This window comes from Schistocerca serialis, chromosome 3 (assembly GCF_023864345.2).
Source record: "Schistocerca serialis cubense isolate TAMUIC-IGC-003099 chromosome 3, iqSchSeri2.2, whole genome shotgun sequence".
NCBI lineage: Eukaryota > Metazoa > Arthropoda > Insecta > Orthoptera > Acrididae > Schistocerca > Schistocerca serialis.
The window spans coordinates 106,754,459-106,774,160 of record NC_064640.1 but is presented as its reverse complement, the minus strand read 5'-3'; the positions used below and the strand labels follow the sequence as shown (position 1 = coordinate 106,774,160).

At 37.5% G+C, this 19,702-nt stretch overlaps 1 protein-coding gene across 3 annotated transcripts in view; it reads left to right on the top strand.

The window, feature by feature from the left end:
* Positions 1-2,649: 2,649 nt before the first annotated feature.
* LOC126469784 (dihydrolipoyl dehydrogenase, mitochondrial-like) overlaps positions 2,650-19,702 on the top strand; it is a 54,499-nt gene continuing 37,446 nt past the window's right edge. Inside the window, exons 1-4 of one of the 3 annotated variants that reach the window (XM_050097026.1) lie at positions 2,650-2,685; positions 2,820-2,895; positions 11,464-11,619; positions 15,992-16,130. In XM_050097026.1, the coding sequence (XP_049952983.1) occupies positions 2,857-2,895; positions 11,464-11,619; positions 15,992-16,130 (334 nt within the window). In that variant the 5' untranslated portion in view covers positions 2,650-2,685; positions 2,820-2,856. Of the gene's footprint in view, positions 2,703-2,819; positions 2,896-11,463; positions 11,620-15,991; positions 16,131-19,702 lie in introns of all 3 variants that reach the window. The other 2 variants (XM_050097028.1, XM_050097027.1) reach the window with 2 other exon arrangements.

Genomic DNA, 19,702 nt, shown 5'->3' with positions numbered 1-19,702 from the left:
TGATGTAGCATTCTCAACACCGACGTTTATGAGGTTCCCGATTCTCGCGCAATTTGTCTGCTACTGATGTGCGGATTAGCCGTGATAGCAGCTAAAACACCTGCTTGGGCATCATCATTTGTTGCAGGTCGTGGTTGACGTTTCACATGTGGCTGAACACCTGCTGCTTCCTTTAATAACATAACTATCCGGTGAACGGTCCGGACACTTGGAAGATGTCGTCCAGGATACCGAGCAGCATACATCACACGCCCGTTGGGTATTTTGATCACAATAGCCATACCTCAACACGATATCGACCTTTTCCGCAATTGGTAAATGGTCCATTTGAACATGGGTAATGTATCACGAAGCAAATACCGTCCGCACTGGTGGAATGTTACATGATACCACGTACTTATACGTTTGTGACTATTATAGCGTCATCAGTCACAGAGTTAAAAAAGTGGTCCAACTAAAACATTCATATTTATTTACGTACTACACGAATATGTAATAAAAAATGGGGGTTCCTATTTTAAAAAACGTAGTTGATATCCGTTAGACCTATGGCAGCACCATCTAGCAGGCCAACCATAGCACTATCTGGTTTCCTCCTTCAAGCTAGACGAGTTTCGATCCTTGTAGTTTTTTCGTTTGACTTTTATTTCGTGAGATATTTGGCTCGGTCACTATCAATAGCCCACCCTGTACATTTTATATGAATGAGAAAGTGTGTACACAATGGTTAGACAGCTATGATAATCCTATTTACTAGTAATAAGGGTTTTCTCTCTCATTAGACATGTCCTTCATGTTAATTTGAAGGTATTCTCCACTGAATAATACGCCATATTTTAAACCATATCTTTAATACTACCATAAATTTATTTAGAGTGAGAGTTTCTATTGATTATAGCTGTTTATTATACATCTTCAGACTTACATGTTTGTGGCTATTAAGTATCAGCCAGTCGGCCAACTCATACAAAAACCTAGGTGTAACACTTTGTAGGGATATGAAATGGAATGATCACATATGTTCTGTTGTGGGTAAAGCAGCTCATAAACTTCGGTTTATTGATAGAATACTGGGAAGTGCAATCAGTGTACAAAAGTGGTTGCTTACAAATCACTTGTGCCACCCATCCTAGAATATCGCCCAAGTGTGTTGGACCCATACCAGATAGAACTAATGGGAGATATTGAATGTATATGGAGAATGGCAGCACAAATGATTACAGGTTTGTTTAATCTGTGGGAGAGTGTCACAGAGATACTGAAGGAACAGCACTGGCAGACTCTTGAAAACAGACTAAACTATCCCAAGAAAGTCTATTAACAAAGTTTCAAGAACTGGTTTAAATGTTTACTCTAGGTATATACTATATCCCCTATGTATCACTCACATAGGGATCGTGAGGATAAAATTAGAATTATTACTGAATGCACAGAGGCATTCAAACAATCTTTTTTCCACAGTCCATACGTGACTGGAACAGCAAGAGCGCCAAATAACTGGAACAATCGGACATACCCTCTGCCATGCACCTCACGGTGGTTTGCAGAGTATTGATGTAGATGCAGATGTAGTGACAGCCTTTAATGTTATGTCTGGTATGCAGCTGTTTCTGCTGCTGAGCCTATGTACATTCACTCTTGGCATAAATTTCTCTGTAATTTCTTTTACATTTATTAAGCAGTTGTACACATAAAGACTTGGGAGAGTCGTCGTACTGAAATGACTGAAGTGTTTCTTACAAGATATTCTAGGACCATATCACTGAATTTATTTGACCACTTTTTTCTGCCATCTGAAAATGCAGTTTGTACCTGGTGAATTTCACCATAACGTTACCCCATACTGCAGCTTTGACATAAAGAATGCATAGTAGCAGAGAACAAAACATTTTTTGTTGTTTGAATATCTTAGAAATCACATATGTAAGTCGACCAGTCAGATATTTTATATATTCAAGCCATGATAGTCTTTAATCTGTTACGTGGCCCAACTGTTTGAAGCTTTGATTCTCTCCTTTTTGTGCATTTAGATTAAACTACGTTTCCTCTGTCTTTGCTTTATTTGTACATAGCTGGGTGGCTTTACATTATTGACTAATTTGACAGATTATTGCATGTGGATGGGTCTTTACACATCGGCCATGTGACCAATCCAGGAAGAAGGGGATATTGAACGTATATAACGAACGACGACGTGAATTATCACAGGCTCTACATCTACGTGTAGATCTTTTTGTATGACTCAGCAGATAGGTTAAGGGTATTAGTAATAATGTCTGTAAGGTCATTAATATACAACATGAAAAGCTTCAAAACACTTTGGACAAAAAACAGTATTAAAACAAGAACAGCACAACAAACCGTAATGGAGTTCAGCAGTGAAACATACAGTTATATGTTTTTAAATAAATCAGTCCAAATACATAGAAATGGGTAACAGCATCAGCAAGATATGCGATTAAAGACATTGTCCTATTCAAAAAAAGTTCGTGACTAATGACATTCTTGTAAATAATCTACGAGTGAATCAAAAATTAGCTAATGTTATCTGTGATTATAAATATGTGCGTTTTATAAATAATGTTAATATCTCGAAACTAAGGAAAGCATCGATCCATGAAATGAAAATGAGACCATCGATATGCGTCTTGCTTGGTTATGAAATCTCTGACCGGGTGGAACAAGGTGAGAAGGTTAGAGAGGTGGTATTAAATATGTGTATAGTTTTAGTTTTGTTGAAGGATTTTAAAAATTCTTGCTTTCGGATGTGTAACTGGCAAGAATAAAAATTTAATGAAGGGTTTCATTTCCGTTTTCAGGGCCCTGATAACACCTCTGAAGGAGACAGCAGAAATAATGAGTTTAGGTGCCCTGTATAGATTGACTTCATTAAAGGTTTGTGAGTGTTATTTCACGTTACTGACAATATCTCAGAACTGCGAAGAAATATTCAATATGTTCCTAAATACCGAGTGAAATCGATTTAACGACACAGTCCCACCTTAGCAGAAAATCTTAAATGTTCACTATACAGCTCCTACCGCAGCAATTTCGTAGTGTGTATACATTTGAGATATATACAGAACATACTTACATGTGTTCAGCTGAATGGATAAGAGACGTTTTAGGTATTAACCTTTCAGCCAACCTATGGGATGCCACAGAACCTAAGTAGCCTCCTCTGAAGTAGCATAACAGATTACTTCAGTTTGAAGAACCCAGTAATATCCCACAGTATTCGTGGAAAAATATAGTGACCGATGTTTTCCGTACGATTGAACCTCCTGTAAAAGATACTATTTTATGGTGACCCTACATTTAATAGCGACTAGTGACTAATTAGTCGGGTAGTACTTGCGTGACTTTACTTTTTGTCAAATCGTACATTTTTAATCCTGTAGAAGACTTTACTGTTGTTAAACAGATATTTTCCGTATAAGAATTATATCACAAATGCACTAGGGAAAGATTATTGCTTTCAAGCTCATCACAGTTGTAATGTTATTTGTATGTTCCTGTTGCAGAATCTGCAAAAGTGTCATTATTGCATAGTAATAAATTGTGGCTGGTTGTCAGTTTAAAGAGGCATTATGAGGGTACATCGGCCCTTGTTGTGATGATCTATAATGGTACTGCCTCGTTTCATAACTCGAGCCTTTTTTGTCTCTCTTGTAATCAGTCATTTTTGCGGATGGTGTCTGCTATTGAAGAGAAACATACGTAATAAGCTTCAGCTTTTTTAATGTTATTCAAGGTTTGGCTCTTTTGAATTGAGTTTATATTCAAATGTCCGATGTTACGTCCTGAACCTTTCACCGTGTGCAGGGTGCACACCTGCTTTTGGTGAACATGGTATGTTTATGCCATGTTTTGTTTGAAAGGATAGAAATGCTTGACATGAATTTTGTTAGCCATGAGCAACACACATTATCTGTCATTTTATTGACGATCACAACCTCCCTTTAGCACAGAGCTGCATACTGATTTCTGAATTTCTTAAGAGCAATGATAAATTTTGTAGCCTTTGGCATTGCTCATTATAATGCCAAGGAAAATAGTACTTGCAGTGGTTGGTTAATGAAACAACAAAAAACCTGGTTAAATCACATGTGTATAAATGGACTGTGTATTGCAGAAATTGTAACCAGACTGATTTGATCATGTTTTACATATGTCAGAGTAGAATTAGTGCTGGACTGACATTAAGTGATCAAATTAGATAAAGAAGTAAATGTGTAGCCATGTATTATTTACATTGGTAGCTGCAGCCAAATCAGCAGTTATTGCTAGTCAGTGTTTGAGGATAGCTTCAAGTTTTTTTAAAGTGAAATGAATTTAATGCTAAATGTGAATATACTGTGTTATCTCTGAAGGCAAGTGAGAGGATCATTGTTATGCGGCTCTTGTTTTATTATGGAGAAATAAATGCAGAAGCGGAATAACATGTCAGTATCAGTGGAATTGTTAAACTTTTTGTCATTGTATATAAATACAATGAGAGATGTCGAGTGTCCCCCCTCCCCCCTATGGTCTTATTTAGAATTTAGTCTCATTATTGTGAAAGACAGCTGCCGGGGTTTCTTCAAACCATGACAGTAACTTTTCCACACTTGAGGTCTTACGCACATTATGAAAAGAATTACAGAGTGAATTTGTTCGGGGGGGGGGGGGAGTTAATGCTAAAATTAACAGCAATGGTAATGAAAAAGGCGAGTGGTACATTGCAGAATCCATGTAAGGGTCCCTGAGATGATTACGAACATGTAAAGAACTTCAGGATTAACATTGAAATTAGCAACCACAATACTAGAAGTAAAAATAACTTCTGTGTAACCTGTGTTGCTGTCTAGAGTTTATAAATATGTTCTGTATTCTGTTGCTAAAGTCTGTGACTGATTTCTTTACTTCTTCAGTATATAGACAACTGTAGTAGTATATGGAGTTGGAAAAAAAATACGTGTATGCTAGTTCACTGCACTTAATGAATGTCTGTATTGCGAAACTGGTCCGGCTCCCCTGTGACTGTGTGTAATGTGAATTACTTGGGTGTGAACTGATTGACACCTAACCAAGCATTGTTAGTTCAAAACTAGTCACTAGTTTAATAAAAGGAGACTGTAAGAGAATTACAATAATGCTGGTCCTACCCCGATTTCATGTTGGAAATATTAATAAATGCTAAGTATGGAGCATTAGATAAAAGCTACAGCTGTGTGCTGTAAGAGGAAGAGTAGGTTTTTTTTTCATAGTACTGCTTCTCTTTTTTATATCAATGTGAGTAGAGTAACACTAGTCATAATTTGTTGTTGGTACACTAAACAGTAGCTGCATGTGGTGGCTGCTACTGCTAGTTAATGTGTAATTTAACTCATTCCACTTTCCTTAAAGCTCTCATTCATTATGAAAGTGTGGTACACAAGTGCTAAAGTAAAGGGGACACAGATATGACTAAAAGAGTGTTAAGAGGTACCATTTGCTGTAGCATAAGCAGTTTCTTATTTTGTGTATAAGGAAAAAAACATTTGTTATTGTGTTTGGACAGACACAGGGGCAGTGCTTTAAAACACACTCTGGCAGAGTTGTTATACATTTCTCATACAAATGTGAGCCTCTTACATTACTGTAAAATTATATGAAGTAAATGTTGGGTAAAATGTGCAATTTGTGGTTCTAGCAAACTAGATTGGCCAATGATATATTCATTGAAGTCTGATGATACGTGTTGCATAGATGTCTTCAATGTTTATATTCATATGTTTCAGTTGTATATTGTGCTGATGTGTTCCGTTTACAATATATTGTTCAGTTCTTATGGGTGGTGGCTTAAGTCAATGAATATGCGATTCAGCCCCTCTGATTTGACTCCTGATGTAACTACTGTGTTGTCACGTCTTCGTGCACAGTGTTAGTCGTGACATGTTTGCAGATATTATTTTGTGGTATTTGTTGGCATTCTCTTGTGTTGAATGTTTCTTTAAAAGTTGTTAGGTATCTTAGTGAGTCATTTTATGGTAGAGTGTGTGAGGAGGTCATTATAAGAGTGTTGCTGTGCTGGTTAGTTACTTTGTTTTCCCTATAGCAGGTGATGGATTTGTACGTATGTTTGATATTATTAGTGCTGTGTTTCTTATGTTCAGGAATTTAACAGTGTTTCTCTTCTTTTGCCAGTAATGGATACAACACAGAAATTTAAGAGCAGGTCATTGCAGGTCAAGAAGCATGTTAGATCAGGTTTGTTGGCTTTGGTCAGTGATGCAATGTGAACAGCTGCTGTCATGTCACCTTTTGGTGCACATATTCACAGTTATGTTGTCGGCTGGTGAAACTAACACATTTGAAAGCAATAACAAAATAAAACTGGCTGTGGTGACACACTGATCTGTAGGTTAGCCTGAGGTATAGGATAGGTTGGAAGCTGGAACAGTTTGTGAGCCGGCAAAGCGACAGAATGTGATAGTGCTAAAACTAGTTATGGTGACAGACTGGTCTGTACCTTAGCATGTGTGAAAAAATTGGCAATATCATGACCCAAGTCGCCAGGAGCCATGTATGAATTACTATGAGCAAACGATATACTTGACAACCAGAATAAATTAATAATTGATTAATTTTACTGACAAACCCCCCCCCCCCTCCCCTTTCGAGTTACATGATAGTTGCTGAACAGTGCAAGGAAAACTTGAATTTCATTTCTGATAGGCACCCTAATCATACTATTATAGTTGTTGGTGGTGTCTTCAATCTTCCCTTGATATGTTGGTGAAAATACATGTTTAAGGTCTGGCGTAGACATAAAATGGCATCTAGAATGGTTCTAAATGCGCTCAGAAAATTATTTTGAACATTGGTTCAGACTGCTCGAAGTGTAAATGTTTGTGAAAACATGGGTGACCTCTAAGCAACAAATAATCTTGACTCTATAGGGAGCATCATGATGAATACAGGGATTGGTGTACGCAAGGTGATTGTAGCGTGACTGAATACCATAATGTTCAAACCCATCAAAAAAACACAAAATACATCTGTTTAAAAAAAAGCAGATAAAAATCCGCTTGATGTCTCCCCAAGAAACAGCCTCCACTCCTTCCAATCTGAATGTGTAAGGATAGACCAGATGTGGTTTAAATTCAAAGTAGTAGTATCGACATCTGTTGAGAGACGAATACCTACCTAATCTTTGGCGCAGATAACAGGGGCATGACGTCGAAGCAATGAGGCTTTGGAGGTCATTGGGGGGAGTAGGCACCACATCTGCCCACACAATCACCTAATGCCCGTAAATTCCAGAGAGGAGGTGACGAGCTCTGATGACACGTTCAATTATATCTGAGTTATGTTTGATCAGGTTCAGATCTGGCGATTTTGGGGGCCAGGATATCAACTGAAACTGCCACTGTGCCCCTCGAACCACTCCATCACACCCATGACCTTGTGACATTGCGCATTATCTTGTTGAAAAATGCCACTGCCTTCGGAAAATGTGATAGTCGTGAAGGGGTGTATGTGGTCTGCAACCAATGTACAATACTCCTTGGCTGTCATGTTGTCTTGCACAAGTTCCTGGACCCAAGGATGCCAGTGTGAATGTTCCCCAAAGCATATTGGAACTGCCACCAGCCTGTCTTCATCCTGCAGTGCAGGTAACATGAGGCTGTTCCCCTGGAAGAAGACAGATTTGCACCCTCCCATCAGCATGATGAAGGATGTATTGGGTTTCATCAGACCACCCAATGCTCTGCTACTGTGCCAACATCCAGTACTGATAGTCACATGCCCGATTCAGTCATAGTTGCCGATGTCGTGGTGTTAACATTGGCACGTACATGGGTCATTGGCTGAAGAGGCTTACCGTTGGGAGTGTTCGGTGCACTGAGCATTCACACACACTTGTACTCTGCCCAGAATTAAAGTCTGATGTTAGTATCGCCACAGTTCACCACTTGTCTTGTATTACTAGTCTCCCCAGCCGATGATGTCATACATCTGTAATGAGTGGCCATGCAATCCCACAACACCTGGACATGGTTTCACCCTGGTTTTGCCACATGTTGAAGACATCACAGCGCTCCTCGAACACCCAACAAGTCGTGCTGTTTTTGAAATGCTCATGCTGAGTCTCCGGGCCATCTCAGTGTGCCTTTGGTCAAACTCTGGTCACGTGCCTTCCCCATTCTACCCAAGGACAGCATGCTTACTGACACTGCATGCACCATGCATGTATCTGGCAAGCAGTCATTCCTTACCAGGTGACTCTGTTATCGCCTGGATGGATTTATATCGATAGTAGGTCATTGGTCATAATGTTCTGGGTGGTCAGTGTATACCAAATAAACGAATGAGAGATGGTACTAATCCCCAAAGGTGCACTAAACAGTTCAAAACACTGCTGTAAAAGCAACGAAAAAAGTATGCCAATTGTAAGAGATTGAAAAAACCCCAAGATTGATAACATTTTACAGAAACTCAAAGTGTAGTGAAAACTTAAGTGTGAGATGCTTCTTATACTTTCCACAATGAAACTCTGTCTCAAAATCTGGCAGAAAATCCAAAGAGATTTGGGTCGTATGTAGAGTACACCAGCAGAAACACACAATCAGTACTTTCAATGCTTGATAACAATGGTGATGTTATTGATGATAGCTAAGCAGAGTTACTAAATACAGTTTTTTACCAAAAAAAGACTGAGTAAATGTTCCAGTATTTGAACCAACAACTGCCGACATGAGCAACTTAGAAATAGATATCCTTGATGTAGAAAAACTGCTTAAATCACTTAAGAAAGAAAAGGCCTCCTGTCCTGATTGTATACCAGTCACATTCCTCTGAGTGTGCCAGTACAATAGCTTCATATTTAGCAATCATATACAACCGATCGCTCATTTAAAGATTTCTACCCAAAGACTGGAAAGTTGCACAAGTCAACACAAGTACTCAAGAAGGGAAATGGGAATAATCCACTAAATTACAGACCCATATGTCAATTTGCAGTAAGATTTTGGAACATAAACTGTGTATAACATTGGGTTATCTTGAAGAAAACGGTTTATTGACAAACAGCTAACAAGGATTCAGAAAATATACTTCTTGTGAAACACAAGTAGCTCTTTATTCTCATAAAGTAATGAGTGTTGACAGGGGGTGTCAAATTTATTCCAAATTTTTAGACTTCGAGAAGGCTTTTGACATCGTACCTCAAGTGATTTCTAGTCAAATTGCATGCATGTGGACTGTCACCTCAGTTGTCAACTGGTTTTATGATTTCCTATCAGAAAGGTCACACAGTTCATAGTAATTGACAGAAAGTAATCAAGTAATACAGAAGTAATATCTGCCGTTCCCAAACGAAGTGTCATAGGTGCTCTGCTGTTCATGACCTATATAAATGATTAAGAGATAATATGAGTAGCCCTCTTAGATTGTTTGCTGAAGATGCTGTCATTTACTGTCCTATAAAATCATCAGATCAAAACAAATTACAAAATGATTTTGACAAGATACCTGTATGATGCGGAAAGTGGCAATTGACTCTAAATAAAGAAAAGTTTGAAGTCACCCTCATGAGAACTAAAAGGAAGCCGTTAAATTTCAGCTAAATGATAAATCACACAAATCTAAAGGCTGTAAATTCAACTGAATACTTAGGTATTATGGTTATGAATAACTTAAATTGGAACAATCACATAGATAATGTTGTGGGTGAAGTAAACCAGAGACTACAATTTACTGGCAGAACATTGAGAAAATGCAACAGGTCTATTAGAGAGACTGTCTACACTATGCTTGTACATCCTCTTCTGGAGTATTGCTGTGCTGCATGGGATCTGCATCACATAGGATCGATGGAGGATGTTCAAAAAGTTCAGAAAATATGGGAGAGAGCGCCACAGATATCATACATGTGTTGGGGTAGCAATCATTGAAACAAAGGCATTTTTCGGTGGGGCAGCTTGTTTTCATGAAATTTCAGTCACCAGTTTTTTCCTCATAGTGTGGAAATATTTTGTTGGCTGCCACCTACATAGTGAAGAAGAAATTGAAGCTTGCACAGAAAAGATTTAAGCATTCGTTTTTCCCACGCTCTGTTCGAGAATGGAATGGTAGAGAAATAACTTGAACAGGGTTCAATGAACCGTCTTCCAGACACTTAATTGTGAGATATTGTTTACTGCATTTGTCACATTTTGTGTGTGGCTGACTTGTATTGAAAATTCCTCTATATCTGGTAATTGCTTCTTGCAATGGGTAAAGATATGGTGTCTATGATAAAGTTCCTAAAATTATTTGGGCTCTTTGCAGACAATTTTCTTTTGTTTTTTGTCGAAATTGGTAGTGATGGAAGATCTCATTAATTTTGAGGTTTCATATTCGTGTTTGATAATTGGTTGTCTGTAGTTGGTAGGTATCATTGATATTAGTTTACCGTTATTGGTTGGGCTATGTTTTGTATTAGATGTGTGAGTTTTGCTGTATTGTCCTGTGGGCTTCATTTTAGGCAGATAGGGTGAGTGAAGGTTTGGATAAGAGATGCGACAATTTGCATGCATTGTTCTTTTTTCCCTGCAGGCATCAGGTAGCTGCCATATAGGTCAAATGAAGCTTGTATCTGGTTTTGGAGTTGTGTGTGGGTTCCTGGTATTGAGGTTCCACTCCTTAATGCAGCAATTGTTGTTGCATCAATGGTAACTATAACATGAGCACACCACAGACTTTACTTGAACCATAGAGGTCAAGCAAAATTTATGATACCAATGTTTCCCAGTGTTTTTTGAATGTTGAGTTTCATGTGCTGTAGTTTTGGGTAATATCACTGTTGGTGGTGTTATTGTCATGTATTTAGTTTCTACCCACCCTTATCTCCTACTTCCCATGGTTGTCCCGTTAGTTTCATTTTATTGGTGGCATTTAATATTTTGCCTGTTGTTTAAGTTGGTTTGCTGGTGTAATGAGTGGCATCATTTTCGCCATATTGTATGTGCATCAAATAGGGCTGTCCGTCATCTAGATGATGCCATGGGTCAAAGTAGTTGGGTAGAATCACAACTTTTGGTAATCCCATGAAAGTCTTTTTCTTTACATAATTACATACTTCACACTCCAAGCTTGCTGTTGATAAGTCTACCCATAGTGATCTGATTTCAAATTTTGACATGTTTGAAGGCATTAATAAGAACATTCCTTTCCATAACACCTTATTCCAGTAAGTTCGCTGTAATTTGTCAGGTTACGTTATTGCTAATGTTCTCATGTTGTCAGTGATGTCATCCATTGGTCATTCCTTCAGGCTTGAATCTCTACAGTGTTAATGGTGTCATCAATGAGGTATCACATTGCTTACTAACCCCATTTTTAATACTTTTGTATTGATTGATATTTCTAAATCACCAGTTATAATATAATGTATTTATTTATATTCTTGTGTTACTGAAGATCTGCAGTGTAAATTTTGACAATGTGTTTTTTCAGCCTTCAAATGTACAACGTGCTCCAAACATCAGCCCCCTGTTAACTTGCATACAACAGCGACAATATGCAGCATCCCATGAAGCAGATGTTGCAGTTATTGGGTCAGGGCCGGGTGGCTATGTGGCAGCCATAAAATCAGCTCAGCTGGGCATGAAGGTAAAATTTAGTGTAAAATATTAAATTTACTCTTTTGTGGTCATGTGACATTAAATTTTATGGTTTCTGAGGAAAGTAGCTTCCATAATTCAAAGTAGTGGTGCATGATAATTCATTCTTCTTCTTCTTACAAGTGGGATCAGTATGTCACAGATGTTTTTCCCTCTGAAACAATGTTCTCAAATGGCTCCCCATAAATTTTGACAGTCTTAATGAACATAGACATTCTTAGTTCTCTTTATTTTTTAATATTTTAAAGAATACAACACCAGATCAAATTCTGTGCTTATTTTTATGTATGTAATTGCTTTTCTAATTTATTTTGACTATTCCTAGTTCGTATCTTTTGGTATAGGGTGAAATCAGTAATTATTTCGTAACTTAAATTGTGTTGTTGACATATAAACAAATATGAATTCTGTAATAGTTATAAACATTTGGAAGATGAAATGCTAGTAATCTTAAAGTATATATTTGGCTCTACTTGAAAACGTGTTAGCAAAGCCAGCCCTTAATTAATGCCAAAGTAATTAAATTTTGTCAAAAATATTGTTTGCCTAACGATAGTTGTTAATTTCATGATTTAACCAAATAATTCGGCCTAACTCTTGTAGAAACTGTTAAAAGGAACAAATTTTTTGATGTATTCATTTAATTTAATGAGTTAGGTTTTAATTGTAATTCCTGTAGTTAAACTTCGAATAATGTGTAGTTTCAGAACCTATTATTGTGAGGATATATAAGGGCCCGATTTTTGGTCATGGGACAGTCAGTCCATGGCCGAGTTTCAGACAAGTAACCTGTGCTGGTTAGAACAATAATAATGCTTCAAATTAACTGTGGAATAAGTGTTAAACAATTAGGCCGTGTGTAAAAACACTGACAGTGTCTTCTCCATATGTACCTGATTATTCTTCAAGAACTGTGAAACTTGAGGTTAGGCTTTTACTGCTCATAGACATTCAACAGTAACCTGTTGTAGCAGTATGTGGATGGTTCGCCTGCTAACTATTAATGAGGCTTATTGGAACTTAGAACAATAGTGCACTGGCCACATATACCTCTCTATATTATTAGGGGGTTGTGAAAAGTAAAATAAAAGTACTGTGAAACACAACTGTGCACCAGTTGGCTACATTATTTACAGTAGTCGGTGTTGGAATTCGCAACCCATTTTTCAGCCAGTGTAGCAACGCGGTACATCGACACCAAGGACAACAAATGAAGAAAAAAAAGGCAGATGGAACTACTACAGGTCTCTATCAATGTCGAACAAGTTGGTAACAGTACTGAAACCAAATTCTTAGGTCTTTGGTTGCTGAGCAACATCAAATGGAATAATATATTGAATATCTCAATACAGAACTGAACAAAACATGTTACCTTCTTTGCTCACTAAAATCATGCTGTAGTGAGAAAACAGTAATGCATGAATATCATGCCTGCTTTCATTCTCGTCTTAGATATGGGCTATCCTTCTGGGGAAACTCTAAAATGGCTAACAGCACTTTTAAACAAAAAAAGGGCTTGGGTGCAAGCCTAGAGACTCTTGTAAACCTTTGTTTAAGAAATCAGGTATTCCTCCATTACCATGTGTATACATTATGGAAACCCTTTTATTCTTTAAAATAAATGTAATAGGTAAGCACTGCAAAATAACTGTGGTGTACATGATCACTTTACCAGACAAAATAGAAACTTACATATGACCCAAATCACCACAGCTCTGTGCTAAAAAGGTACTTTTCACATGGGAGTTAAGCTTTATAACAAACTCCTTGAAAACATAAAAGCTATTACTGAGGTCAATACCTTTGGAAAATCTCTAAAGTCATATTTACAGCATCACTGCTTTTATTCATTGAAGAATATTTAAATTTATGAAGTGTGCGTTATGTAAATACTTATGTCTGCAGCTCGTGGTCTTGTGGTAGCATTCTCGCTTCTTGCACACGGGGTCCTGGGTTAGATTCCTGGCAGGGTCAGGGATTTTCCCTGCCTCGAGATGACTGGGTGTTGTTGTGTCGTCTTCATCATCATCGTTCATCCTCATTACGGTCGGAGGAAGGCAATGGCAAACCACCTCCGCTAGGACCTTGCCTAGTACAGTGATGCGGGTTTCCTGCATCGACCCCTACGCTCCTTGGAGTATGGAACATCATATATTTATAACTTGACTTGTTCAATGTCTTATGCATAAGCTGCTTTGTAGATAACAGGACCAATAAAAACTACAGCAACAACAGTTGTAAGATTGACAGTGTCCTCAAAGCCTTCATAAGACTATCATCATCATTCTTGCAAGGCCACAATGAAGTCTTCGCCCTTTACGCTTTCTTTAACGCCAGTGAGATTAGGGAACTGGATTGTCTTTGTCAGACTGTGTTCCTTCTACACCACAATTTTCTTTTTAAATGCATCATCATCAAATCAAAAAGAAGTTACCTTGCAATGTCTTGTGGGCAGTGCGCAGTAAAGTCCACTTAAAATACGAAGTCTGCGATCCGTTCTGGATATTCTAATTTTCATTCTTGCACTTCTTTTTCCTTCATAAATTCAACAATGGCAAGATTTAAGTCAAATAATAATTTCAGGCTTGCCCCTTGACTTAACCAATGTACTTTGCAGTAATGTATGAAGTCTCTGTACTCTTCATTCATTTCCTTTGGAAACTGTTGCAACTGAAAAATGAATAACTGGTGTGACTTCAGAAATTTTTCGTACCACCAGTTTATTCAAGTGCACCATGCTTTTTTTTTTATCACAATGTGTTTCTTGGTCCACAGAACAGTAAATCCAGTCTGTCGTTCATTGTAATTTTTTGCTCTTTCATAGTCTTCTAAAAGTTTAAATTATTTCTGCATGGTACTATAATGTTGTTTTGTAACAAATAAGCAGTACCCGTCACTTGTGCAAATTGAGAATTCTCATCTCTGTTGTTCGCATATATTTTAAAGGCTTGGGATAATAGATAAGTAGACTGCTGTTTTCTGTGCAAACAGCCACAGGACCTGTGAATGTCCTTCAGGTCAAGGACAAATAACAAAGGATAAACAACACTGACACCACGATTCTGCAGAACTCAAGAGTTTTGTGCCAATTGCAGAATGCTAAAGAAGAATCGAGCAAAGCCAAGTGACAGGTTACGTTTTGATCCGCACATGCTGCACGCGTGACGTTTGGCATGCCGTAGCCCGCCCTGGTCTAGAGGCAAGTGGGACATGGAATGTCAGTTAAGCAAAATAGCTCTGACGTCGTTATGTATTTTCCTTCTCCACAACATTGTTAAATTTTTTCTGTTTTTGTAGTGAGGGTGGAAAAAAACGTATGTGTAATCCAGAATATTTTAACTGTTGACAGAAATAGTTATGAATCTCTGAAACTGTTACAAGGTGTTCAAAAACGTATTAGCGAATGAGTGTCTCACCTTTTGAAAACAAATGTTCGAATGAATATCAGGGATAGTTTTTTTGGTCACATCTTACATGGAAATTACTTTTAAGGATGAAACAGTTGTGTCTGTGCTGGTGGTCTAAGAGTTTAAGGTTTTGGAACCAGTGCTTGCTGAAGCAGAGATTAAAAATCCTGAAATTGAACCTTTGCTGTGGCAGAGAAATTAGTAAAAGGAAGAAGACATTTGAGACATAAATGTTATAAAAGATACCTAAATGCAGAAGTGTCAAAAGAAAAAGAAAAATGTAGGATAGCCCAAATAAAATAGCACATTAGGAAAAAAGTAAAAAGTGGAAAACTTACTGGTAGGAGAGAGAGAGAAAGAGAGAGAGAGCGGGTAAGAAAGAATAAAAGTGTCGGTGAAAACGAAAAGGAAGACGTAATAGAAAGGGAATATGAAAAACCTAAGTATGTGGCAAAACCCATGAATTTAGTGGAAACATAAGAGAAAATTGTGGGTACTAGCTAATTGTACTGTAGAGAACATCATCAATTGCAAAGCCGTGAAGTGCTTCTAGTGAGAAGGAAGATACAGACCATGTATATGGTGAAACAGGCTGAAATGAACACACAATATGCAGTTAGTTATTGTGAATTATTCATCAACTGTCCTTCATTACATTTACCCTAATTTGTCAGGCTTTATATTCATTTATGTTGTACTTCATTGTAAATCCCTTCTCTCTCTCTCTCTCTCTCTCTCTCTCTCTCTTTCTTTTTTGTCTTTCCTGGTGGCATTTTTTGTATACTCCTTTGAAAGGTCTGTAAAATCCTGTCATGTCACTGTTCACCATCTGTAGACAAAGGAAACTTATGGTTTTGAAAGCTTCTGTTTCTCACTGTAGATCTTTCATATTACATACCTACAGCTATGTCTTTCATATACATGTTTGAAGTTTCACTTATTCCTTTGTTTCAGACCGTATGTGTAGAGAAGAATGATACATTAGGAGGAACATGCCTGAATGTTGGTTGTATTCCTTCCAAAGCTTTGTTAAACAATTCACACTACTATCATATGGCTCATTCAGGCGACTTAGCGAAGAGAGGAGTAGAAGGTAATTTTTTATTTTTTTTATTTCATTGTTTGTAAATGTAATGAAAAAGAACTACTTCAGTAACAGCAGCAAGTGTGTATATGTAAAAATCTGTCATTTGCTAAGACAAGTTTTGTCCATAACAACCATTGTGGATTCATTTGAATTACAAAAGTTTTAAAATATAATGTACACAGTTAACATAAGTGAAAAAATTAGAATATTTTGTGCATGTTGCTATTGAAAAGTGTATGTTGAGAAGTATTTCATGAAACCAGTTACTGGACAGTCACATTCTATTGAATTAATCACTGACTGGTGGAAACTTTTCCTAAACATGGTGTCATGGTAGTTGATTCATGTGGAACTTCTTTTGAATACATTTATTGAGTCACTCATCTGTAGATAATTTCCATTGTATGGATGTAGTGAAAACATACATTATTTCCTTTATATTTATATACAGATTTCACAAACAATGAAAACTTAATTAAATCTCCCTATGATGCATACACTTAATTAAATCATATTATGAGGCATACACAAAAGTAACTCAAGATACAGGCTTAAGTAAAGCAAGATAAAAAAAAGACTAAATCACAGTTGGATGTCACCACCAGTTAACTCGTTCATCTTCATGATTCAAGAGGTGGTGATTTGTACCCTTTAGGCAGACATTGAGGCTGCAAAAACTGAATTAGAGGAGTTGAGTGAGGAAGGGATGTATTGAAAAATGTAATGGGAAGGAGCAAAAAGGGGTTAGCTCAGATAGCTCTGTTACCATTAGTAAAGTACAGACATGTTGGAAGGGAGGAGCCTTAGTCAGCTGTAGAAGAAAGTAAAAGTGCAGCAGTCAGTAAGAATAGGAGAGAAAGGATGAAAACTTAATTTAGTAGAAAAAGGAAATCAGGTTGATCAGTGCAAAGAAGGAAAGGTAGGTAGAGCACTCATGTGAGGGATGTAGGCCAACATTTGCAAGAAAAGCTAGGATATGGGTACCAGATCATTGTTGTTGTTGTGGCCTTCAGTCCTGAGACTGGTTTGATGCAGCTCTCCATGCTACTCTATCCTGTGCAATCTTCTTCATCTCCCAGTACCTACTGCAACCTACATCCTTCTGAATCTGCTTAGTGTGTTGATCTCTTGGTCTCCCTCTACGATTTTTACCCTCCACGCTGCCCTCCAATGCTAAATTTGTGATCCCTTGATGCCTCAAAACATGTCCTACCAACTGATCCCTTCTTCTAGTCAAGTTGTGCCACAAACTTCTCTTCTCCCCAATCCTATTCAATACCTCCTCATTAGTTACGTGATCTACCCACCTTATCTTCAGCATTCTTCTGTAGCACCACATTTCGAAAGCTTCTATTCTCTTCTTGTCCAAACTGGTTATCGTCCATGTTTCACTTCCATACGATCATAGGTATTGTGAAAGATCCAGAATGAAATTTTCACTCTGCATCAGTGTGTACACTGATATGAAACTTGCAGAAAAAGGTGGAGATCACAAGTTCAAGTCTCGGTACAGCACACAGTTTTGATCTGCCAGAAAGTTTCATTGTAAAACAACTGACAGGATTCCTGCTGACTTAGGGTGGGACTCACTTTGGTTCCATGCTGGTTGCTGTTATTGGGAGATGAAGCATACAGAAGACATGGTCTCCGCCGTAACAGGAGGGAGAAAGATTAGCTGACATGATTTGTCTTCCACTCCTTGTTAGTTCTAAGCCATGTCTTCTGTATCCCCATCTCTCGATAGCAGCAACTGGCTGAGAATATAAGGGGGTGACATCACCAGTGATAGAATTCCTGTGATTACAAGTGTGAGGGGTCAGCCTTTTTTGTGTAAATACCTCATTCAGACAGACTAGTCTGGAAAAAGTCCAGAAAACTGTAGTGTGCACCCAGAAGAAACTTTTTTAATTAATCTTACTGTGATGTATTAGCATTTGAGAGACTAAGAAACAAAGTTAATGTAATATGCCTGCGAGAGTTCCATGTACATACAGGAGTCTGTATGTTAAACATCCAGGACTATAAATTAGCAGCTCATTTCTGTGCAAAATACTGAGAAATCAGATGTTGTCATGTGTTAAAAATAACATTAAGTTCAAATCCATTTATAGCTGTAGTTTCAACTTGAAGTCAACGGCTGGAAGCCTGTCACAGTATATAGATCCCCCCCCCCCCCCCCTGGGAAACTATCAAATATTCTTAGACAGATTTGAGTCATTGTTATGCCTTGTTGTGGACAAAAGAAAGCAAATGATCATGTGTGGAGGTATCCTGAAAGAGTCAGATAAAATAAATTATTTGGATATGTTTCTTAACACTTATAACCCATGTTTTGTTGTTAAGTTTCATACCATAGTTACATAGGATAGAAGCACACTGAAAGACAACATACTTGTAGGTATGGTGTAAATATTTCTCTCTTAGTGAATGACCTTCCTATCCATGATGCACAACTAATCATACTAAATAACTTACCTGATTACAATAAAGTGGTATTGTGGAAAACAGTCACCAATAAACAGACAACAGGAAACTTCAATTTAGCACCACAGGAAGCTGACTACACATGTATAATGTGACAATGTCCATCCCAAATTTCATGTATTTATATATGGGTTTCTATCTGCAAGAGGACACTAATAAGACGTCAGAAAACCTTGCTTTACAAAAGGAATCAAAATAGTACATACAAAGGAAAGGTAATTGTATGAATTGATTAGGACAAGCAGACTGGAAAAAGCACTTATTTATTACAAGGAATACTTCTGCTGTCTTAAGAAAAATGATTAAAAATTTCAGACATTAATAATTGAGATACTAAAATTAAAATCAATAACTTCCGTGAAGAACCTCAGTAAATTGTCATAGACTGTTCAAGGGATAAAGCAGTACAATACATGCTAGCAGCAAGGTCACACATCTGCAACACATTCAGTCACATGTGCAATACATAACTTATCATAGGGGCTACATCCAGATGGACTGAATGAAATATCTTATTGTCTGTCTCCTTTAGAAGCAAAGTAGTGAGACAGATATTAATAATTACCAACCTGTCTTAATACTTACCACCACATCGTACGTACTGGAAAAGCTTGTGCATGCAAGAAACACACACATGCCTCTCAAAATAAAATACTTAGTCACACTCAATTTGGATTTCATAAGAATATCTCCACAGTACATGCAGTTATTCATTTCACAAATTAAATTACACAAAATTTAAATGATAAAGGGCTGACAGAACAGAAACACAAGTTGAGATCTCTTGTAAGTTACATAGTCTTGTGGTGGCACAAAATCCTCACATACACTAGAACTTTGCTGATCTGACCTGAGATGGTCTAACTGCCCACTGAGTCCGACTATCCCATTTCCTGTGTGTTTATCTACACAGGCTGCTGCTACAGTCAGGACAGGACTTTTAGATGGCTCATTGTTTGTGATATGGATCAGTAAGACAGTTGACCGTTGCTAGGTGTGATAGTTTGATCACATTTAGTATGAAATAACTTGTTTCTAAGTCAATCAAAAGGTCTTATTGTGTACACATTCTTTTATAAATTAGTGACAGTATT